This window comes from Vanessa cardui, chromosome W, assembly GCF_905220365.1.
Source record: "Vanessa cardui chromosome W, ilVanCard2.1, whole genome shotgun sequence".
NCBI classification, from domain to species: Eukaryota; Metazoa; Arthropoda; class Insecta; order Lepidoptera; family Nymphalidae; genus Vanessa; species Vanessa cardui.
In genome coordinates, this window is record NC_061153.1 from 7,938,870 (window position 1) to 7,963,831 (window position 24,962).

At 36.7% G+C, this 24,962-nt stretch overlaps 1 protein-coding gene across 1 annotated transcript; it reads right to left on the minus strand.

The window, feature by feature from the left end:
• Positions 1-581: 581 nt before the first annotated feature.
• On the minus strand, positions 582-5,528 carry LOC124542548. The gene is made up of 2 exons (XM_047120488.1): positions 5,501-5,528; positions 582-1,019 (listed from the first exon to the last, which is right to left on the minus strand). Exons 1-2 carry the CDS (start codon positions 5,525-5,527, stop codon positions 582-584), a joined length of 465 nt encoding a protein of 154 aa, XP_046976444.1. The 5' UTR covers position 5,528.
• Between the last annotated feature and the right edge of the window lie 19,434 nt (positions 5,529-24,962).

The window sequence follows — 24,962 nt, forward strand, 5'->3', positions numbered from 1 at the left end:
AATATTCTTCATCTAAAATCATTAAACTTAAAATATATACTTATATCAATTATAATATAAATAAAAATAATATAAAGTAAATAAATATAAAAAATAATAATAATAAATACAAACAAAAAATAAATAAATAACAACTAATTCGAAACACAAACCTCAGGCATAAGTTGACTGAAAAAAAAAAATGATTTTACACTTCAAAATGAACACAACTAAAACAAACAAAAAATAAAGAAAGTGTTAATATTTAAGATATAACAAGTTAGTAGATATAAATGAAAACTATAGAAAAAACAATAAATAAAAAGAATAAAAATTAACAGATAATCTTACGGCTCAAAAAATTCGAATCCAGACTTAAAAACAATGACGTCTGACATTCAACATTGAGTTGTTAGTTGTCACTCTTTAACAATATTAAGATAGCGGTAGTAAAAAAATAAAATTATAAAATTCATTTATAAAGTAAAATAGTTAAAAACATAAAAAAAAAACGGAAATTAACTATACCCTGCAATGCAAACGTCAGTATCATCGTCATATAAACCGACTAAATTTAAATGTAACCTACAAAGTACCGGAGTTCACTTGTTGCCCTTTGGATACTGGGCGACTAATTGCTTGAGCTCGGACAATGCAGAAATCTTCTTACGAGAGTTGTCGGGAAGAAGGATGATTATATCTCCTTCTGCTGACCAGCACTTCTTCATCCCAAAGTGTTTGCGAGCTTCTATGAAGATACTTTGACGGGCCTTTGTCAGGAATTCTGAGAGAGTTATTTTAGAACCCCTGAGTGCCGTCTTGGCATTCCATACTCTGGAGCGAAAGCGTACGGAGGCAAATCGAACTAAGATAGGCCGGGAAGCATCCCTCTTCACCCCCAAGCGATGGCAGGAGTCAATTAGTTCAGGTGTAGCATCAGACAACTTCAAATGGCCGGTTAATACCCCTAGTGTTTTCTTGAAGACGTCCTCACCTTGTTCCTCTTTGACACCATGGAAGAGAAGAACCTTCCTGCGACTTTTTTTTTTTTTTTTATTTATTTAATATCAGTGTTAATAAAAACAAATATACAATTACATTACAAATGCCATTAAACCTTTTTTAGGTTTGTCTTGGCATCAGAACACATTCGCAACGATGACGATTTTGTTGGTAGTTATAAATTACATTAAATGTAACACAAATCAACCCGGCCAGCCAGTTCATGGGCCGCGAGGAGTGAGAGAACGGGATGTCTATATTCTGATCTAGCTATTGATAGCTATAATAAGTTATTATTGTATGTCCTCACTGCACTGCATCGCCCAATACCTGTTCGACCGTCGTCGTATAAATAAAGGATGATTCCAAAACTCAGTAAATATAATAGTGATTTTTCTTTTTTATTTATTTATTTTAATTTCTGTAGAAAATATTTTTTTAGGGTAACTTTAATATTTTTTTCGTTTATTTTTTCTTTTATTTCTGATGGTAAGTTATTTATTAGATATGGTACTCTATACTTCAATGTTCTTTTTCCATAAAAATTTTTAGTAATTGGTAATAATAGTATTTTGTTGCTTACTTGCCTTGTAGTAATTTTGTGTTTTATTGGATTTTTCAACTCCGAATCAAAATATTTTTCTGAAAGTATTAAATAATCAACTAGATAGTGGACTGGTAAGACATTACAAAATTTAAAAAGAGATATTTTATTTTTTATTTTTTGTTGTATTTTAATAGGAATAATGATTTTTAAGATTCTATATTGCAAGTTATAAATTTGGTCTAAGTATGACTTATAAGTTCTACCGTAGCTAGTCAAACCGTAAGTTATGATGCTCTCCGCTAGAGTTTTGTACATAATTAACAAAATAGAATACGGTATCTTACTTTTAATTGCGTATAATTTAGACATAAAAATTCTTAGCTTATCACATACTTTGGAGACGTGCTTGTTCCAATTAAATCTATTGTCAACCATCAAACCTAAATATTTTTGTTCGTTTAATAATTTTAGATCTGGACAAGTGCATGCAATGTAATTATAATTGTGTAAACATTGATGATCATGAGCAATAATTCTTGGCAGAGTATTTGTTTTATTATGATTTGAATGTATATGCATTAAGCTCGTTTTAGCTGCGTTTAATACAAGTCCGTTGTCATGTGACCACTTACAAATTCTGTTAAAATCAGCTTGAATTTGTAGTTGAGCATTTTCTATTTCTTTATGGGATGATATAAGACAAGTATCGTCTGCAAACTGATACACATCGCATTTTGATAATATATTATGTATATCATTTACATAAGCCAAGTAATGCAGGGGGCCGAGTACAGAACCTTGAGCTGTTCCCTCATTAACGTTTACGCTCTCGCTATAAGACGTACCAATTTTAACTTTATATATTCTATTTTTCAGGTAATTTTGACACCATTTGAGTAATGGCCCCCTTACCCCTGTGTTATCTAGTTTTTTAATTAGAGTGTCATGTTGCAATGTGTCAAAAGCTTTACTATAATCAATAAATATTATTAAAATATGCTCCTTGTTATGTAAACGGTCTAGTATGTCGTCGGTAAGTTTTGACAAAAGCTGTGTTGTACTTCTTTTAGGTTGAAACCCATATTGTTTTGTTGAAATTATATTGTGGTCCCTATAAAATGTATGTATGTTCTGACTAATATGAGATTCTACAACTTTATCAATAATCGGGAGCATAGTTATCGGTCTGTAATTTCCAGAATCTGAAATTACACCACTTTTATAAATCGGTCTAACTAATCCGGTTTTCAATTCATCGGGATAGATTCCAGTTGCGATACTTTGATTTATTAATTTTGTTATTGCATACGCAATCTTTTCAGATATAGGTTTAATGTCCGACGTTCTTATGCCATCTATACCTGGCGCTTTATTGGAATGCAGACTGTTTATTATTTTGGTAATTTTAGAGGTAGTTGCCTTTTTTAAGAACATTGACTTTTCAACAGGTTTTAAATAAGAACTTTCTTCGCATAGATTTATATTACACTGTGATTTAATTGACGTTATACTAGATTTGAAACGTGTAGCGAATAAATCAGCTATTTTTTTATCCGATCCAACGTTATCAAATGCTTTCCGAATATAATTATCTATACAGTTTTTTATCCTACCAGAAATATGATTAAGAATCTCCCACAGTTTTCTCGTATTATTTTTATTTTTTATTATATCTTGCCTGTAATATTTATTTTTGCTTACATATATAATTTTATTTGTTTTATTACGTTGTTTTTTATAATTACATTTTAAAATCATATTATTTGGATCCTTTTTCCATTTTAAAAATAGTTGGTCTCTTTTCCTACATGCATTAATAACTTTTTTAGATATCCATTTTTGTTTATTTCTTCTAGAATTATTTAATTTTTTAATATATTCTGCTTTTTTGTAACAATCGTTTAGTTTAGTTTTTATAAATTTATAAATTTTTATCGGGCAGTCCATATTTCGTGTACTTTGCCAATTAATGGAATTAATTTGTTCATGTAATATCTTTTTGTTATATCTTACGGAAGTTTTTGAATCATCCTGTACATATTTCTCTGGTTTATAAAACATAGTTAACGCAACGACATTGTGATCAGCCAGTACAGTGCCGAGCGCAGCGGTGTAAACATCTTGTATGGGGGACCGACATCGAATGAATATGTGATCAATACAACTCTTGGTCATTCTATGCTGTTTGTATTCTATTCTAGTATAATCAGTGATCCCGCATACAAGACCATAGCTATATAACATATTTTTGTATGACCTTTTAAGATTATTTTCAGATCTTAAATCTAAATTCATATCCCCTAACAGAATCAGATCGGAATTGTTATGCTGTGTTAATATGTGTTCTATTTCGCGGATAAAGGATTATTTGTGCTTGTCGGGAGGTCTGTAAATTGCACACAGAGCTACGTCATAATTGTGATGCGTTGTCAGATTACCTATTAAGCTTTCACAGTGAATTGTATTGAAATTTAAAGATTTAAATTTGTGTTTATTTGAAATATACACTATAACGCCACCACCTTTGCGATTATGCCTCAGCTCTGAATGCATTGTATAGCCGTTTAGATTATATAGGGAACATAATGAATAAGAAATATTTACCTCGGTTAAAACAATCACATCTATCGCAGTAGTACAACAGTCAATTATCTGCTCCAGTTTACAAAAGTTCTTATGCAGGGAACGTATGTTTATATGAATACACGTCAAGTTATAGCTATTATAAACAGGTAATTTGGACATGTAGTCTGTTAAATCAGTACAGTCGTAAAATTCGTTTACATAATCTCGTATCTTGGCCATATTTAAAGTATACAATTAAAAAATATAAGTGCTAAAATAATATAAGTGACAAACAGTCAAATAAATAAGTACTTGAAAAGTTTATTATGAAGTAATTAACAATGTTTATAGGAAGGCTTTAATATCGCTTTCAGACCTCACAGTATTTACCTTACTTTTATCTGTTTTGCGTATTAAAATCCTCCCATCCTTACACCAGATGTATTTATAAGTATCTTTTAACTCATGTTTAGTTTTACCCAAAAGAAATTTATAGTAGGGCGTTAATGCTTCTCGAACTACAATTTTTCCTACGGAGTGACGCTGATCTAGGTTGGGTATTATATCCACTGGAGAGATGTTAGTTTGACGAGATGCAGCAATCCACTTGTTTTTTGCTGATTCACTGATCAGCTCCACCTGGATAATTTGCGGTCGATCCTTTTTTATAGGCAATCTTTTTATTTCCTTGACTTCTTTTGCGTTCACATTCATTTTTTCTTGCACAACTGACACTATTTGCTGTAGATCTTGGTTTTCTTGAAGTGGGACTCCACTTATTTCCACACATTTCCTTAACTGCAGCTGTTCAAGTTCAAGAACCCTTTGTTCTAATGCCATTACTTTTGTTTCAAGGTAAGAATTTTTATTTTTTAGTTCAATTTGTTTTTGTTCGACTATTTTTATTTTGTTAGTGATTGTTTCTAAACTTTCAATAAATTCATCTATTTTGTCACTGCAAAATTGAATAGAATTCGTTATTGAGACTAATTCTTGTTTGACAATTTTTTGTACCTCTTTTGATGTATCTTGTAGTTTCCTAATATCTGCAGATTTGGAATGGAAGGACTGATTACCCAGCTCTTCCTCCTCTTCATCTTCATCTTCAGGTAATAAGAATGATGTTCTCCTCAATGATGAATTCTGGCAATCGCCACAAGACCAGTCTAGGCAATCAGCTGTTCGAAGTGATGTTAGTTGTTTATTGGTTAGTCCGGTACATGCCGTCGTTTCATGCACAGTAATTCCACACTTGGCACATTCTAATCCAGGAGATTTTTTAGTTATATTTTTATTACATTTATCACACTTTTTCATTGTTAACTTATAAATTTTGGCGGTAGTAACAAAACAAACTCTCTTGCGGTCGTTCGAGTTACCGTGACGACAGCCACCGAGCGAATGAATGTGAGTCTCCATGCGATCCAAACCCATGGCGATAAGCTATTTGGGCCTTAAGTAGGCCCAAAGATTTCCATACAAGGGACTTAAATGCGTAGAACTCGGCGGATAACGACTTAATTGTAGGATTAGTAGAAGCAGAGGCGCTGGCTGGTATTAAGCTCTTTTCAAACTCACCCATCCTCTGGCTAAACATTGAAGAAAGTTCCTCTATACTTTTGACCAGCTGTTCAACAGGAGTGTCCATTTTTTAGTGTTGAAAACTTGTGTGTGAGTTTAGTGATAGCCTACTTATACGAAGGTAATGTAAATTTTAAAACATATGTACTTTTGCAATAAATAAAAATTAAATAAAAATAGAGCTTCGAAATGTATGTCTGTCTTTTTCCACGTCTACCCGCCAAAAAAAAATTTCGCTATTTGAATTGGTTTTAGAACTTGTAAGGCCTTCAATTTACGTACAGATGAAGTCAATATTTATATTTGTAGTCCAAGTATTCATTGAAAACATTTTTAGAGGGTTGCAAGAGAAAATTTTTGTGACTTAACATCGCGATATATGTCTATAAGCAAGGGTTTCTTTTTCTTTTCCCTATAACTAGAATGAGATAACTGAAGAAGATCACTGAATAAATTTATTGTAAAATTATTAGACCAGGCCATAGATTTAAGGCAATATTTTGTAGCTAAATATTGACGTCGTAAGTTAAGTGGGGGAATACAAAGTTCGGATTCCATTACATGGATTGGTGTAGGTCTTTATAAAGCCACCTATAATACGTAAAGCGGAATTTTGTACACGATCTAATTTTTGTAAATGTGTATTGACTGCATTATGAAATAAAACACAGCCATAGTCCATTCGACTACGGATTAGAGAAATATATAATGTACGTAAGTGCTTAGGGTGTAGTCCCCATGAAGAGCCTGCAAGAATTTTCAATAAGTTTAAAGTCTTCGTAGTTTTTTCTTTTATTTCATTGATATGTTTGTTCCAAAGCAAAGACTTGTCTAACCAAAGCCCTAAATATTTAATATTTTGTACAGATTCAATATTTTGATTGTTAATTTTTAATGAGACAGTGTCTATCTTCCTTTTCCTTGTAAATATGCAAAATTTAGTTTTTGTTGGAGATAACTCTAAACCGATTTTTTCTATAATCGTAATCATATTCATCAGAGCCTTCTGTATATCGATATTACTTTTATTTAAATCCTTGTCTTGTGCGTAAAAAACAAAATCATCGGCATATTGTAAAACCATAACATTTGTAATTGCAGTATATATTTTAGAAGTTAAAATATTAAAAAGAAGTGGAGATATCGGGTCTCTTTGCACCAAGCCTCTATTTGACCATCTCACTAAACAACATTCTGGATTATCTTCATTTTCAATCTTTAAATATCTTTTGCTCAAAAACTCCCATAAATATTTACATATCTTAGACCCAACTTCCAAATTGTCCAAAACCAATTGATCAATGAGAACATTATTATAGGCATTTTCAATATCCAGGAAGCAAGCTAAAGTGGATATATTCCTCGAAAATCCTATTTGAACATGAGATACAAGCCGAACTAAACAATCAATACATGACTGACCTTTTCTAAAGCCAGTATTAAAAGGTGAAATTACTTTATTATGTTCTATAAACCACTCTAAACGTTTAGTTATCATAGAATGATAAATTTTACATACATAAGAAATAAGAGAGATTGGTCTAACCTTAGAAGCCATATTCGGATTTAAAGAGTGTTTATGTATAGGAACAATCTTGATATTACGCCATTGTTCTGGAACAAACGATTACAAAAATATCAAATTATAAATTTTGAGCAAATAAAACTTAGCATTTAAAGGTAAATTATATATCATAGAGTAAGTAATACCATCGTCTCCTGGCGCAGTATCTTTAGATTTTAAACAATTAAGAAATTCTTGCATTGAAAATTCGTGTTCTAGTACTGGGTTACTTGAATGTATTGTAGGTGGAAGAGTTTCAACGAAATCTGGTGTTATCTGAATTTAAAAGTTGTACTTTTTTATCATGAGGAATTTGAGAATAATAATTATTAGTCCCTTTCATCCAACACATTTTACGCCACATAGTTGGACTATCTGTTACTTCATCAACTTCACCACAATTTTTATGCCAATCTTTAGTTTTAGCGCGCCTGGTTACATTTTGTGCCTTTGATATTTTTGACCTTAATTTATCAAAATTGTCTGGAATAGGATTACGTCTAAAATTTTTGAGAGATAGTCGGCGTTCAGCCATAGCACAGGATAAAGATGTATCCCAATACGATTTGGGCTGAAAAACCTGAAGTGGACCTGAATTTTTTTTTTTTCATTGGAATACTTTGGTCAGCTGCTTGATTAATCTGATTTACAAAGAAATCATACATATCCTGTACTATTTTCAGATAGCTGGCTAAAACTATTTTTTAATAGATTTCGGTATTCTAACCAGTTAGCTAATTTAAAATTACGTCTTTTCGTAGAAGTTACTTTACATTGAGATTCCAAATTATTTTTTATACATATATGATCGCTACCTAAGTTTTCTTGGAGAGTTTTCCATTTAAAATAAATTGCAATATCTGAAGTTACGAAAGTAATGTCGGGGCAGGTAGTCTGTAGGGCATGGTTAACTTATTTAATTCTTGTGTGATCTCTGTTATTTAGAGATTTAAAATTATTATCTAATGAGGCTTCATATATTTGAGATCCTCTAGTATCAATTTTATTGGACCAATTTGTATGATGGCCATTGAAGTCACCTGCTACTAGAGTTACCAGTAAAATTTGAAAATAGTTGATCCCAGTCACTTTGTGAAGTTTGAACCGATGATGGACAATATACAGAAGTAACAAAATCTAAATGTTTACAATTTAAAATTTTAACAGAGACAATTTCGATTCCTGAGTATCCTACGATAATATTATGAATTACACTTTTAATCGATCTATGAACCACAATGGTTACACCACCATACGAGTCAAATCTATCATTTCTATATGTATATATTATAGTCTTTAAGTCTAAAAGTTACTTTGGAGTTTAAACAGGTTTCACTTAAAATACATATGTGAATATTTTCTCTGTTCAGTAGTAATTAAAAATCAATTTTTTAGGAGCTCCACTTTGGGAGTTCCACTGTAATATATTTATCGCTATTTTATTAGTGGATGTGTTATCCATTACAAAGTGTATTCAAAATTTTTTTTATTGTCTCTTCATTACTTACAGTCTTATAAAATATTGACATCATCCATTCGAATAATAAATGCATAACTGAGGTGACCTTTTCTTCAAATGTTTTTTTCGATATCATAATATCTTTCAATTTGCATAATTTTTTGGTAAAACCTGTTTCCTCTTTATTCATATCAGTATTTTTATGTTCCTCATTATCCGTTGTCTCAGCATTTCCTGTAATCTCTTGGATGATTTCTTCTTTTTTATTCGATGATGCCCTTTTCTTCGACTTCTTTCTTCTATTAGGTCTTTGAGAATTTAAATTAGTCGAAGATAAATTTTCTTCTTGAAATTCTTCAGATTTATCTTTTTCACTGTCATTTGTTTGTTCTTTTTCCTTTTCAATGCTGATAATATCTATGGGAGTAACGTGATTTGGTGACACATTAGGTATCATGTTATAACTATTGTTTGTAAAGCCCAAATTATTTTGATCTTGGTTTTTGTTGCTATCTTTGAGATATAAGGACAATGCAATTTTATAAGTACAATTGTCTCTGCTCATAATCGCACGTATTATTTTTTCTTTCAGAAAAATAGGACAACTTTTATCAAAAGACATGTGATTACCCTTGCAATTAACACACATATATATATAATATATGTATCACAATTAGCATGTTTACTGGAACATTTTGGACATATCTTATTTTTTATGGGGTAACTACGAGCTAGGTGTCCATATTTCCAGCATATTGAGCACTGCGTTACCGGAAAAATATAGGGTTCCACTTTAAATCTTCCTCCATATCCATATACATATGTTGGTAAAGTAGCACTTTTAAAACAAAAACGTACCGTTTCACAATTTATCCATTCCCCATTTTCTGTTTGCTTTTTAAGCCTTCTCACAGAAATAATCTCCGACTGACTCGTAAAAGCTTCTAATAACTCTCTTTCTTCAACCTCCATTTCAATGTAATTAACAATCCAATAGGAGTAGCTGACCTCATTTGTTAAATGACATCGATAACCTAATTCATTAATTTTGGCACTATTCAACAATTTATTGGCTTCGTCTCTCGTTTCAAATTTTATGTATACCTTGTATGGTTATAGTCGTCATAAGTCAATCGCAGATAGCTAGTAAATCATACCAGATATAATTACGAATTGTCATAAAAGATTTGCATTAAAAATCTAGCTAATTGTAATTATCATTGAATAAACAAGAAATAATAATAATAATAATAAAGATTTATTGGTCAAGTTGCACTACAACACAATAAAAATCTTATTCACATATAAAACCAGTATAAAAAACACAATAAATTAAAATTACACAAAAAAAAAATTAATATTATAATAGAAAAAGGGAAGAAAAAAAAAATTGTGCTGCAGTACAACAATACCAAATGGAGATTCGCTCAGTAAAAGAAGAGCATCAATGATGCTTCTAAACTGATTTTCAGCGGTCTCCAGAAGGTATGCGCTGACAGCTGTGACACAAAAAAAAATAGTAATAAAAGTAATACAAAGCAAATCTAAACACTAAAAAGAAAGCAAAAAAAAAAATTGTTACAATAATATAACGAAAGTAATTAAAAAAAAAATAATAATAATAAAATGATAACAATAATAACAATAAACAGTCCTAGCGGAACGCTGTGCGAGTGAGATATCTACATGAGATATAAGCAACTAAACGGCAATTTTAATGTTAGAGAAAAAAATTATATATAACAATAACAATGTAGACTTAATGTTCCATCTCACTCTCAGTCTGAGCGTCACCTCTAGCGCTGAGCTGTCGTGCGTACTGCTCGTCCGCACTAAATAATTATAATTATCGTTTATTATAGGCACAACTTGTAATTAAAAATAAAATAGCAACAATGACAAGTAGGGGACGATGGGGGAAATGCGGACGCTTAAGGAGAATGATGTACAAATTGTATACTATTATCAATAATCAGTCTGTATTTATTTAGTACTATGGTTATTCACCTACAAAATCAACTACAATTATATTATGAGATCAATCAACAAGTATAAATTTTAAGTCAAAAACAAAACCCATGCTGTCCGTAATTACCCGGAGCTATAAGGGTAAATGCGGACATGTGCTGGGTTAATTACGGACAACATGGGGTATTTACGGACTAGGTCCCAAATCATTCACATAACTCGCAAGTAAAGCCTCTTGACGTGCTTCCAGCGGAACACTGCTCATGGGCCCATTTCTTGCATTTTATACACATAATCCACTCTTCGCTAGGTCCAACGCCGTACTTTTCCTGACAGTATATGCAAAAATACTCTTCATTTTCTTTTTCTGTTTCGAAATTATTTAGATTTTTTACACCTTTAGAATGTTTTCTTGTAGTTTGTTTAGGTTGCTTTTGCTTAATATTTGTAATATTTTTATTTTCTAAGTTCTCAGTGTTTCGTTTCCGATCTCTTTTCTTTTGTTCCTTTTCTTCTAGATTCTTTTTCTCTGGCGTGCTGGTGAAAGTGACGGAATGCTTCTTTTTTATTGTCCGTTTGCTCCGACAAGTTTTTAAAGCTGGTACCTGTAGTATGTCAACCAAAGATACTGACAAAGATTGACTAGTTCGACTTATCACTTGGTTTTTATCAACAACATTTGTGTCAGAATCTTTGCGTACGAATTCTTCATTAGGTACATTTTGATTTAAAATATCAATGTTGGCAGTGGGATGAACCTCTGGAAATCCACTTCCCGATGACACAGTGCCATTGGCGCAATCACCGGTGAGTTGAGATTCATCTCTGGACTCTATTTGACTCGAATTATCGAAATTCGCATTGCTGCTGGTATCTATTGCAGTTATTGGTTCTATAACATCACCAAAACTTGCAAAAGTGCCTTTGAATTTATCTTGATCTACTGGAAAAATTCCAGCACTCTTGACACCGTTTATAGCTTTATCAATAGATGTTAATCGGTTAAAAGCTTTTGTATAAAGACCTACAACATCGTAAGGTGTAATTTTAGATCCCGGGTGGTTGACCATATAGTTTTCACATTCTTTGTTGTATGCTGTCTTTAGTGGGCCGTGGAAGGTTAAATCCAAGGGCTGCATTCGATGCGATGTATGCGGTGGCAAAGTCAAAATATGGATGTAATTCTTACGGCAAAACTCGTAAGCTTGCAGACTAACGTGGCTCTCGTGATTGTCTAGAACTAACAAAATGGGGCTGTCAATAGTTGGTTTGGAAAATTCTTTGAAATGCTGGAGCCAATCAACAAATATTGATTCATTGATCCAACCCGAGTCCGAAACACAAGCCACCATATTGCTATTACTGTCTTTCATAAGCAAGGCATTCATTCTCTTTCTTTTAAAGATGAAAACGGTGGAATGTACATACCTCCAGCGTTAAAACAATTTACAACTGTTGTTAAGGAACCACGTTCTGCACTGGTGCATTTCCCAACTTGTTTCTGGCTCTTTGGTGCAAGAATTCTCGAATTACGTTGCACAGTACTGATCCCAGTTTCATCTACATTATAAATTGAATCTGATTTAAATTGAAATTTAATCATGAGTTGTTTCAAATTTCCAAAAAGTATATCAGTTTCTTCAGGATTAAATGCAGTGATCCTATTTAATGACGTAGCTTCTGGCCTTCGAAGTGATATATTTGGGTGTCTAGCCATGAAATTGTAGTACCAATCCATTCCAGCCATTCCTGTTTCTTTATTAAAATTATGTTTTAAATTTTTGGCAGTGGCAAAATCAAAAGCAATTTTTCTTAAAGTAGGTATTGTAACTCCAAAGAAGGCTTTACACGACTTTAAAATGAATTCGACGAGTTCGTTTTTTTGCCTTTCATTAAAAACTGGCTGTATACCTTTCTTTGGCATAGTAGTAACACCACCTCTTTTCACTTGATCAAAAAGGGTAGCTCGTGGAACACCATACTTCTCTTGGGCCTGCCGAAAAGATAACTTTTGTTCCTTAATTTGTTGCACAGCTTGTTGTAAGGCATCGATGGTGTACGTTTGTTCTTTTTTTCTGATGTATTTTCAAGGCATCTGAAAATGTGTAGTGTGTAGTGTCTGTTATTGGTTATTAGTATCGATTATTTATCAAATATGTATATGATCTATAAGGGGTAATTGCGGACGTCCGTAATCACCCCGGCTTTTTTGTCCGCAATTAACCCAACCACTTTTAAACAAATCAAGGAGTTTTTTTTTTAGGTTATCAAAACGTGTCATTGAAACATTGATTTGAAATTTACGCTCCATTTACAAGGCAATCCAGATAAACTATCACTTTTTGCCATCACTTGCACTATTGTATTTCTTACTTAAATTAGTATACACCAAAAATTAGATCAAAATCCATAAAAACATTTGATTTTGCCTACCGTGACAATCGTGCGCAGCCGGCCGTCGTGGATGTTTGGGTGGCACTAAAGATGGCGGAAGCTAACACATGATTGCACCGGTGGGTAGCGGGGGGAACAGAGTGAGGAGATACTTGGGTGTCTGTATTTACCCCGCGTCCGCATTCACCCCATCGTCCCCTAATAGGAAAAAAAAAAAGAAAAACAGACATCGCAATGGTAAGTCAATATTTTTTGGATTACATATGATAAGATCATAACTTCGGCTTTTCAGTTGTATTATATTTCTCTGGTCCAAGTCCTTTACTTTTTATTTATTTATATTCTAGGCTCTCAAGTGTAAGTGATCAAAAACAATACTATACGGAGAATACTAATGTTAGACAGAAAGTTAACGCCAAGAAAATTTAAACCTGTGGAAGTATAATATTTAATATCCAATACAAAAAAAATAAATTGGAGTCATAGATTGTGTTTAAAACTACAATTTCATTCCAAGACTCATTCCAAGTGCTATCGGGCCGCAAACAGACAGGTACCTACTCTTACTATTAATCGTATTCCTAAAGTAAACTAAACATACTTAGTGTATTATAATAATTACATTCTGTTAAAATTTATTTTCATAATTTATATCAATTTTTAAATACTAAATACCTACACACGAGTACATCCTATAACATAACATATATACATATATATATATACATACTCATAATAGAACAATTATTAAAAAAAAAATAAATAAATAAAAAAATAAAAATAATAAATGAGTATCTAGTATCCTCATTCAGTTTTTTGTTTATCTAGCAAGTATTGTTTATATTTACTTTTAAATGTTGAAATTGTTTTCAGGTCCCGCAAAGGAGGTGGAAGATCATTCCAGCACTTGGTGGCGTTATACCTGAAGCTGCCTCGGAACGCTGCAATTCTGTGCTGGGGCATTTTTAGCATAAAAAGTGACGCTCGCGTGACATGTTCATTAGTGTTCCTTTTTAACCATTGTAGTTTGTGGTATAGGTAAGGAGGAATCTGATATTTAATAACACCAAAAAGTAACGATGCAAAGTGTAGTTGTCTACGATAATTCATTTTTAAAATATTGGCACTATTTAGAAAAGGCGTAACATGAGTACGAGGTGGAATATTGAAACAGTACCGTGCGCATGCATTCTGCACTCGCTGTATTACCTTTTTAGTGCGTGCAAGTAAGCGGGGCCCTATAACTGCGTCAGCGTAGTTAAACTTAGACAAAATTAAGGCCTCGCATAGTTTGATACGGACATTCGTTGAAATTGAGTCTCTTATACGATAAAGGATCTTTAATCTATAAAAACAAGTTTTAGATATATTATTTATATGATTTTCAAAGCGAAGTCTTTCGTCCATTAGTACACCTAGATTACGTGCCTCGGTTACCCTTTCAATATGTTCACCTCTTATCTCTACTTTAGGGTTATAAATGTTAACTAATTGTATTTGACGATCTGTGCCAAAAATCATGTATTTTGTCTTGGCTGCATTTATAGTCAAAGTGTTTGACTCCGACCATTTGGAGATACGGTCTAAGTCCTGCCCAAGCTTGTGCAAAGCTAAACTTATCTCACTCGGTTTAAATGATATATACAATTGTATATCGTCCGCGTACATCTGAAATTTACAATTCTCTATTTTGTTTACTATGTCTGATATGTAGATTATAAAAAGAATAGGGCCCAAGATGGATCCCTGCGGTACGCCCCTGTTTACCTGGCTACAGACAGATTTATCAGCATTACCATCCTCACGTCCTATTTCTACATATTGAGTGCGATCGGACATATAACTTTTGAACCACTCTACAGCTTCTGAGCTAAAACCATAGTATGCTAATTTTGAAAGTAATAGAGTGGTGTTTATGGTATCAAAAGCTCGCGAGTAATTGAGAAGCACAAGGATAGTCGCACACAAAAAGGCACACACTCAAGACAGGGGGGAGCCCTGTCCTGAGCAGATAGGATATCGTCCACTACATAAGCTAATGCGGTTGTAGTACTCCTTTTCTTTCTAAACCCAGCTTGTTCTGAAGGCAAAATATTGTTCAGTTCGAGATAGTCCCTTAATTGATTGCAAACTACTTTCTCAAGAACTTTAGACAAACAGGGCAGGATGCTAATAGGGCGTAAATCCTTTAGTTCTGTAGGGTTACTGTTCTTTGGTATGGGCTTAATTATGGACTTATGCCATTGATTAGGATAAATACTAGTCGTTATTGATTTATTTATGATTTTTGTAATTAATTGAATTGAATAAGGAAGCGTAGGTAATAACATATCAAGTGAGATGCCATCAGATCCGATGGCGTTAGTATGCAATGACTTGATAGGTCTGAATATGTCAGTCTCTGTAACAACATTTATATTAAATATTGAATGTCCAAATTTATGCGTTAGAAAGAAATCAATATCCGATTGGAGAACAAAGTTTTTGCCAGGAACCGTTAGAAAAAAGGTATTTATTTTATTAGGATCACGTAATTGTTCTGGTAGCTGCATGTCACATTTCCTATTGATATTTACATTATATTTTATATGCGTTTTATATGAGCCGAGAATTTTTGATATTTTTATTCACATACATATCAAAGTATGCCTTTTTTCATTTTTTATTGCCTGATTCACTAAATTCTTTAATTGTTTATAGTAACTGAGATGAACATCGCTTTTATTTTTAGTTGCACGTGTGTGCGCACTGTCCCTAAGTTTCATAATAAACTTGATGGTAGCGGTGATCCACGGGTATCGCCGATTTTTGATGCTAATACATTTAAGAGGTGCTAAAGTATTATAAACACGAAGCACTATCTTGTTAAATTCCTCCACCATATCATTAACATTTTCAAGTTCAGCAATGCACTCCCAATTAATTAACGCTAGATTCCTATCCAACTCATTCCAGTCAATAGCTTTAATGTTTCTAATACAAATGCTTTTAGAGTGAAATACATCTTTGTCGATACTAAGCTCGCAAGAAATGAAAGAGTGGCTACTTAATGTACTAATATGATCAACCCATACCCGGCATATACTTGTATCTGAGCAAATTAAGTCAATTAGGGTCTCGCTATGGTTTGTAAAATGCGTCGGTTCAGTAACATGTTGAGTTAAGTTAAAAAAAGATAAAAAATCAGTGATCATATTGTAATTAACTTGATTATTGTTAAGAAAATTAATGTTAAAATCGCCCATTATTATTAGATGATCGCGCCATGTAAACGTACTCAGAGTCTCATACAGGGCATCGAAGAATGTATGCACACTTAACCATGGAGGTCTATAGGCTGTACCTATTACGATTTGCTTGCCTTTGATTTTAATTCCTATCCACATCTGCTCAACGGACGAGGGAGGATGAGTAAGAGTGCGTACGGTTAAACCCTGCCTTATATAAAATCCTACTCCGCCACCGCGTGCTCGTACCCCTGGTGGCCTTGGTATATGTCGAAGATTATAACCTGCAATGTTAGGCGCACGCCCGTCTTCGCCTGCTTTTAACCACGTCTCGTTAAGGCCTAATATGTCTACTTTGTGTCTTTCTACGGTAACAATGAGTTCCTCATGATTAGTCCCAAGAGACCCAGGATTTATAAAACCAACTTTTAAGTGTCGTGGATTAATCATTTAGAACCAAAATATATATATATATATGTATATGTGTAATTACTTGATGGCAAATTGAATGCAATATGCAGGAACAAGTTTCAACATAAATTTTAAAGCAGACTTTAACAACATTACTTTGAATTATTGCAGATAGATTAAATTTTATTGTTATTGATTTTATATTAGATGTTACGCGTTTTAAAAAGTTTTCGAATTTAATTCCAAGAAAAATATAATACAAGCTGTACCTAAACCAATGCACAGAAAAAGTGTCTATACTTAATATTGCTTTTAAGTAGTTAAAGTAACTAATTAAAAAAAACAAAAAACAATATTTGTGAGTCCATAAACAAATAGTTAAATTTAAAACTCAAATAGACGTTTGACCAAAAACCGTCATTAAGTCATCCTCCGAGCGTATCCTGTGTGCTGCTGTTTCCTTGCTACGCCGTGCATATATACGTCCCCTGCGGGTCCATACATAACGCCAGCCGTTCTTATGGCCCTCCTCCCTTGCTTTAAAGAAAAGGAACCGGTTTGCTCGCGTCAGCCGCTCGTTGATGTAGAATCGCTTCGGTTCCTTATCTATTTCGAAGCCCGATGAATCCGCCCCGCGGCGCACGCGTGCGGCGCGCAGTAGTTGTTCGCGGAGCGCGCGACGCGCCAGCCGTACGACTATGGGGCGCGGCCTTAGTCGTTCACTGTTCTCCACGTGAGCCGGTCGCGGGCCGGAGCGTTCGACGTAAACAACATCCTTCTCATCAATTTGCACGCCTATTTTGCAAGCTACGAGCCCCAAAATATGCGGCAAATTCTCTCCTGCTCGTTCCGTTATGCCTGTTATCTCGACATCATTTGTCAAGCACGATTGATCACGGTCATTTAGCTCGGATTTCAGATGCGCAATTTCCTCCAGGAGGCCGGTATTCGGATTCGACGTGGGTGTCTCCTCAAGCCGAGACAGTCGTATCTCTATGCTGTCGACTCGCTTGCCTACTTCCGACATTGTATTTTTTAGATACATGAGTTCCTGTCGAAAGGAAGACACCTCATGTGTCACCGCCACCAGCTCATTGCGGAGCAATTTGATTTGCTCCAACAGTGTATTGGCAACTTCTGCGTCCTCCTTGAGTGTCAGCAATAACGGGGAATCAGTGTCTGGCTCATTTGTCCCACTCATGGATATCGAGGCAGTGACCGAGGCAGGTGAGCATGGCTTCGGCTTACAACTCTTGCATATCCATTTCGGTGCCTTAGAATCGGGGCTTTTATTGACGGCACAAGTCCGATGAAATAAAAAGGAACAGCGAACACATTTTACCGTATCAGCCAACGCAAGGAACTTTCCACAGCTATTACATTTGTTTGCCATTTTACTGTGTTAATCCAGTTACCGTGTTTTGTTTTTAGACGCCAATTATAAAGTTATTATTAAGGAAAAATTGTTAGTGAACGTAGGAATAGTGCAAAAAATATACGTGAGATGTACTTTGCATAAGGTGGGTACGCAAACAGCTGACCGTCACTTCGTGCTATTAGATGTTAATTTATAACACTTCCCTATATAAATAGTTTCTAATAACACTGTCACTACTTTAAGATACACTGTATATGAGTTTAATAAAGTTTTTATATCGCAATTACTTGTTTTATTACTTTTCTCTAATTATTAAATATTATATCGTAGCAAAAAAACTGTCACCGCTGTCAGCGCCCTCTACTCTTCAATATATCAATCAAGTCAAGTTGGGTACTTTTATCTATTGCGTTGATTTGACGACTGACTCCGACAAATATTCAGGGTTTATTTATTTTATTTATTTAAACACTTTATTGTACACCACAAATTAAACAGATAAGTAAGAACACATAAAAAAAAAAATAGATGGTACAACCGGCGGTCTTATCGCTTTAAAGCGATTTCTTCCAGACAACCGAGGTGATATGGAGTAGTAGCCAACAGAGAAATGGTAGGTGGTGTAAAATAGACTACATGCATAGATACAAATAATATAATACATAAATAAACTACTACATACATATAGCTAGGTACATAAATACATTTATACAAACATATATACATAGAGTCATACATAAAAACATATAAATATACAGATATATACAAATAACAAATGGTATCTAGTCGCCATTCAGTGTGAGAGTGTGAGGTAATAATTAATAACTTTAGTTTTAAATAATGTTAAAGAGGTTGCAGATTTGATATTAAGCGGGAGGGCATTCCACAATCGAGTAGCCTCAGCCGTAAAAGATTTTTTGGAAAAAAATGTTTTCTGCACAGGTGGATTTAAAAGTAAATTTTCAGATGAACGTAAGTTCATGTTGTGTCCGTCAATAACATTGCGAGAATTCAAAAATTTAAATTTTTCTTTCAAATAAATAGGTGAGTGAGGATTGAATAACACACAGTACAGAAGACAAACAATATGTAGATTCCGGCGAAAACGAATAGGTAACCACTTGAGCTGAGTACGAAATTCAGAGACATGGTCATATTTGCGTAAGCCAAATATGAACCGTATAGCCAGATTTTGAAGACGCTCAAGTTTATTTAATTGGTCCTCATTTAAATCTAGATAGCTTGCGTAATCGAGAATAGATAGAAGTAGAGAATGTGCTAACATAGTCTTGGTGGAAATAGGAAGAAAGGAACGGAGACGTCGTAGAGAGCCCATCGCCGAAAACATTTTCCTGCTGATTACATTTAACTGATGTGACCATGAAAGTGTAGAATCTAGATGTATACCGAGATTTTTTACCGTAGAACTATATGGTATAGTACAATTATCTAATATAATCGTAGGAATGTTTCTCCAGTCAACTCTTGAAATCATAGCAGCACTGCCAATAATAATGGCCTGTGATTTTGATGGATTGATCTTTAAACCATAACACTTGCTCCAATCACTGATTGTAACCACGTCATCATTAATGGCAGCGATAGCGCTGGGCAAGTTATCCAAGGTTGACTGGGTATAAAGCTGGAGATCATCTGCATACATGTGGTAGAGAGAAGAAATCTTTTGAGTAATAGAATTAATGAAAAGTGTAAAGAGAATAGGAGACAACACGCCACCCTGAGGCACTCCAGCACGTACTTCACACCAAAACGAAAATGTCTCGTCTACCTGAACACGTTGCCTTCTGCCTCTAAGATAACTCTGAAACCAGCCAAACACCGATGGAGATATGTTAAGAGAACGCAGCAAACTCAATAAGATGTCAAAGTTGACAGTACCGAAAGCATTGCTAAAATCTAACAATGTCAGCACTGTAAGTTGTTTATTATCCATGCCCAATCTAATGTCGTCGGTAATTTTCACGAGCGCTGTGACCGTACTATGACCGGAGCGAAAGCCAGATTGGAGTGGATTAAGAAGGCTGTGCCTATTTAGGAATGTTATTAATTGCTGGAGCACTAGTTTTTCTAAAACTTTGGAAAGGAATGGAAGGATGGAGATAGGACGAAAATCAGTGTAGTTCATAGAATTAGCCTTTTTGGGGAGTGGAATAATACGGGCTACTTTCCAGGCATCGGGGAACTTTGAGGAAGTGATGGATTCATTAAGGATATGAGTAATAACAGGAGCAATAGTTTCAAGGATAGGTACAATCATATTACGGCCAACGCCGTCGTCGCCCACGGCATTAGAAGAGATGGACACTATGCTCTTCTTAACATCACATTCGGTGAAAGGAATGAAATTAAACGGTGGATAGTCAAAGGTTGGCAAACAAGAAAGAATATTTAACGTCCGCTCTTTTTCTGCGTTGTCAATAACGTCAGATGAAGAAAAATGCTTATTAAGAGACTCTATGTCAATGTTACGGTGAAGAGAATTATGAGATGATTTGCCAATTCCAAACGATTCGAGGAATTTCCAAACTTTAGCTGGGTCGCCGTTTTCGACTGATTTATGAATGTGGCGTCGTTGCGCATCTCTACACGATGTATTGCAGCGATTCCGGATTTTATTATATTTAATACGGTTTTTGTCACATGCATCAGATTTTAATTTACTTTTAGCCATAGCTTTTTTTGCAATTAGACTTTTTAATTCCTCAGATAGCCAAGGCGCTGGTAAGTGTTTAATTTTAATAGGTCTAACCGGAGCATGATTATCATAAAGACCAGTCAGACAAGAATTAAACATGTCAACTTTTAAGTCGACTGAGCTGGCATCGACTACAGCTGACCAATTAATTTTGCGAGCATCCTCAGTAAGACGTTCTTTATCCATTCCACCAAAACTACGCCGCAGAAGTATTCTCGATTTTGCTTTAGGAGGACGAACTTTGTATGAAACAAAAATCAGATCATGATTCGAAAAAGCATCAGCCTCAAATTGGCCGTGCGTGAGGACAAAATCTGGAGATGACACTATAATAAGATCAAGAAGTGAAGGGACACAGTTAGGGGGGTTATGAGTGGCCGAGAGAGGCAAAATGTGTAGGTTGCACGCTTCAATTACAGAGTTTAGCTTTCTGCATCGGTTGTCACCTTTAAGGAGACATGTATTAAAGTCACCCATAATTATGGTATGACTATATAAGGGAGACAAATTAATTAATAAACTTTCGAATGCAGAAAAATAATCAATATGTAGAGAGGGAATATAAAATACGCCGAGAAGAATTTTGGTGAGAGAAAGAGTTATTTCGATGAGTAAGTGTTCAGCAGCATTAGTTGGAGGAGGCTGAGTCGACGAGCTAACAATAGTAAAGGGAATATAAGAACGAAGGTAGATCGCGACTCCACCCCCACCTTTACCAATGCGGTCGTTACGTATCAGTGTAAACCCTGGTAAGCAGTAAGATGTAGATGGTAAACATGGCTTTAACCAGGATTCGGAGATGAGAATCGCGTGGATATTACGAGATTCAAATGACGCAAGCATATCGGGATAATGGGCCGGAATACTCTGTGCATTCATGTGAATAACGTTGAAATTCTTCATTGAATCTGAGAAACAAGAATTAAGGACGACGTTTAAAGGGAGGGAAGATGTACTGTGGAAACTATCCTCATCCTCAACTGACAGATATTCATTTGATGAGCAAGACAAAAAATGGCTACTAGATATACTATTATTTAATGACATTATGATAGTTTTATAATAGATATATATAAAATACAATAATAAAATAAGAAAATTTATATATAAATAACTTATAATAAATAGTACTTAAGTTATAATAATAATAAACCAATAAAGGCAGAAACCAACCCACCAGCGGTCTGAGAGAAAGAAAATCACTTAAAAGGTAAAAAACAAATTCAAAACCGTTGTAAACTAATAGATAGTATCAAGTAAAAATAAAACACGTTACAACAAAAGAAACAAAATTGTAAAAAATAAAATAAAAAAGAAAAATATAAAAAAAAAAAAAAAAAAAAAAGAACAACAAGTAACATATTTATAGTAACAAAAATAATATATAATGAATGCAATAAGTAAACTATACTAGTATTGAGATAAAGAAAAAATAATGCAGAAGCTAAATTATGATAAACATTCGTTATGACATTTATATCTCAAAGCAATAGCGGAACGCAGTATGAATGCACTTGTCAAGATGTCAACGTGACAGTGTTTAGTTGTTTACATTTTACAACACAAAATTGCTTACTACCTGATTTGTTAAATTATATTAGTTTTATTACGTGATAAAACTAAACTGAACATTGAAATAAACAAAAACAAGACAATAAAAAGAAAGAAACGAAGTTGATACAAGTACTCGCGAAAGGAAGACGTTAAATGTTAAATAAAATCAATAAAATCAATAGAAAAAACAAAAACAGTACAAGATAATACAGATGGCGAGTCTGCGGGTCGTCCCTCCTTCTTCAGCAAGACCAGCTTCCCAGTCTTCCACCGGCTTGGAAACTGGCCTCGCTCCAAGCATGCGCTCAGGAGCCCTGAGAGTCGTGGCCCGAGTTCTCTCAGGGCGAGGATCCACGCACGGCCTGGAATGCCGTCGGGTCCAGGGGCGGTGTTCCTGATGCGAGCCACCGCCGTTCGTCGTCCTCTTCCGCGTCCCTGTGAGGCGGAACCATTGCCGGTGGTGTGTGCTCCGGTCTAGACGGAAACAGAGCACCCACCACCTCCTCCAGCAGCTGCGGCTGGAGACTCCGGGACAGTGGGGGAGCCGACTGGCGCAACTTGCCCCTCACTATCAGGTAAGGGCGTCCCCACGGATCTAGGTCCAGAGTCTCCACCAGCTCGTCGTTGGCCTGGGCCTTGGCACGGACGATGGCCAACTGGAGTGCGCTCTTCGCCTCCCTGTAGCTAGCGTACAGTTCTGCCTCTTCACTCTCCTGTGCTTCTTCGGCCGCCGCTGTAAAGGGGCGGCGGCGTCTCCTCCGTCGTCGGCACCTCGCGTACTGGCGTCGCATACTGTGTGCATGCGTTGCGCAACTGCGCAATCGACTGCGCCCACCAGTACACTTGGCGCCTGGCTGGCAACGGCCGGACTCGGGGCATGCCAGCGTCGCAGATGTGCGACATGCTCTCCCGGAACCACTCCGCCTCCTCGGATCAACGCCACCGAGCGGTTATCGTCACACACCCAGTCATCCCTGGATGGCACGAAGTACGGCTCGGCGACGGCGGCCACATCGATCGACCACTGCGCCATGCTCTGGAGCAAGAGATCCTGAGCCCTGGCGCAGTGGTTTATATTGGCTTGGAGAAAGCGACTTAGAGCCATTATTGGGTGTCCATGGCCGTCACTTCCTCCCCAGTTCTCGGCTGTTCTTGTGCCGCAGCCGGTGGTCGAACCGGCTGCGAGGAGCTGGTTGCCTTCTTCTTTGCGTTCTTCGACTTCTTCGGCGGATGAACCGGCTGTGTCTTCGCCGTGGTTGTGGCAGTGGGTCTCGCACAGGCCTTCGACCCGATCCGGTGGTCGACTGACAAAGTTGGCTGCGGTCTATCGACGGCCATGTCCACCCTCCAGACAGCGGTAGCACCGGAAAGGCCTCGGCGGTAGGAGCGTGACCCGCGCCGAGACCCACCCCACTAGGAGTCTGCTGTCCCTTAGATTCCTGGCCGCCGCTAAGGGACAGCTCACGTGGGTGGTCCCGAATCCGGAGACCCCCCGATGTATCGTGCATCCTCCGGTCTTGGAGACGGCGGCGATGACCTCCTCTGTCGTCGCAGAGTCATCCAGGCCTGAAATGCGCAAAACCGCGCATTTGGTAGGCCTGGACACTCGGACGTCGTCCGACCCTAGTGACGCCCTGGGGCCACAAGTGGTCCCATAGCTTTCCGCTAGGGCGTCAGCTTTGGGACCACTTGTGGCCCCCGAGACCTCCAGCAATCGGCCTCCGGTGGCAGTCGTTTTGCCCCGGAGGTCCGTTATGCCGAGATCGCTTAGTGAGATCTCAGCTTTGGCTTTGGCCAAGATGTCAGCATAAGAGAGGCCCCGCTCCTCCGCCTCCTGCAGGGTGAGAGCCACTGCAGTCGATCGGGGAGTCCTAAGCCTTGCAGGCCGGCGCTTGGCCGCCGCGACTCCGTCCTCCTTCTTCTGGGTTTTTTTTTGGCTCGCTGACTTCGCCTCGGATCTTGACGGGGGGTTGCGCGACGCCGGTCTGTCTCCTGGTTTAGGTTGGGTGGCTTGGGGCGCTGCGGCTTGGGCCGCACTTGCCTTTTTGGCCGCCTTCCCCTCTTCCCTTTCTTGGCAGCAGCAGCCGCTTGTACCAGTTGGCAGGCACGGGGCGCTGCAGCTTTAGCCGCGTATGTCGGCGCCGGTGCGCTGCGCTGGTCTGCAGCTAGGGGGGGACGTAAAATCCTCCCACGTAAAATCCTCCCACGTAAAATCCTCCCCTCGAGCACTGAGAAACGAGCGTTAAAGCTCGCCATCTCCTGACGGATCAGGCGAGCCAGCTCAGTCTCCTGCAACGACTGCTGCGGCGTGGTGTCAGGTGTGGCGCTCAGGAGGCCTACCTCCCGCCTGAGGTGTTCACGGCGGAAGTTGGCCATCTCGGCCTTGAGCTCCTTCTGCTCTCTACTGCGCGCCTCCACCTGTGCTTCGAGCTTGGTGTTTTGGGCCCGCAGCAGCACGGTCTCCTCCGAGTCTGTGCGGGTGAGCAGCACCTGGGCGCACTCCAGTATCGAGGCCGTGGCCTCTTTTAGCGCCTTCTGGCTGCAGCCGCTAAGGCCCTTGGTGACCTTGCCCACCCGTCTGATCGCCGCAACCGCGTCCGTCATTTTGCGGTTGAGG

What these genes read in the sequence shown, in the direction of transcription:
- LOC124542548 (XM_047120488.1), bottom strand. Translation starts at nt 5,527, where the DNA reads ATGGGTTTGGATCGCATGGAGACTCAC. An exon ending in TGGATCGCATGGAGACTCAC is followed by an intron (nt 1,020 to 5,500) that starts ATTCATTCGCTC and finishes AAAAAAAAAAAA; the next exon opens with AGTCGCAGGAAGGTTCTTCT.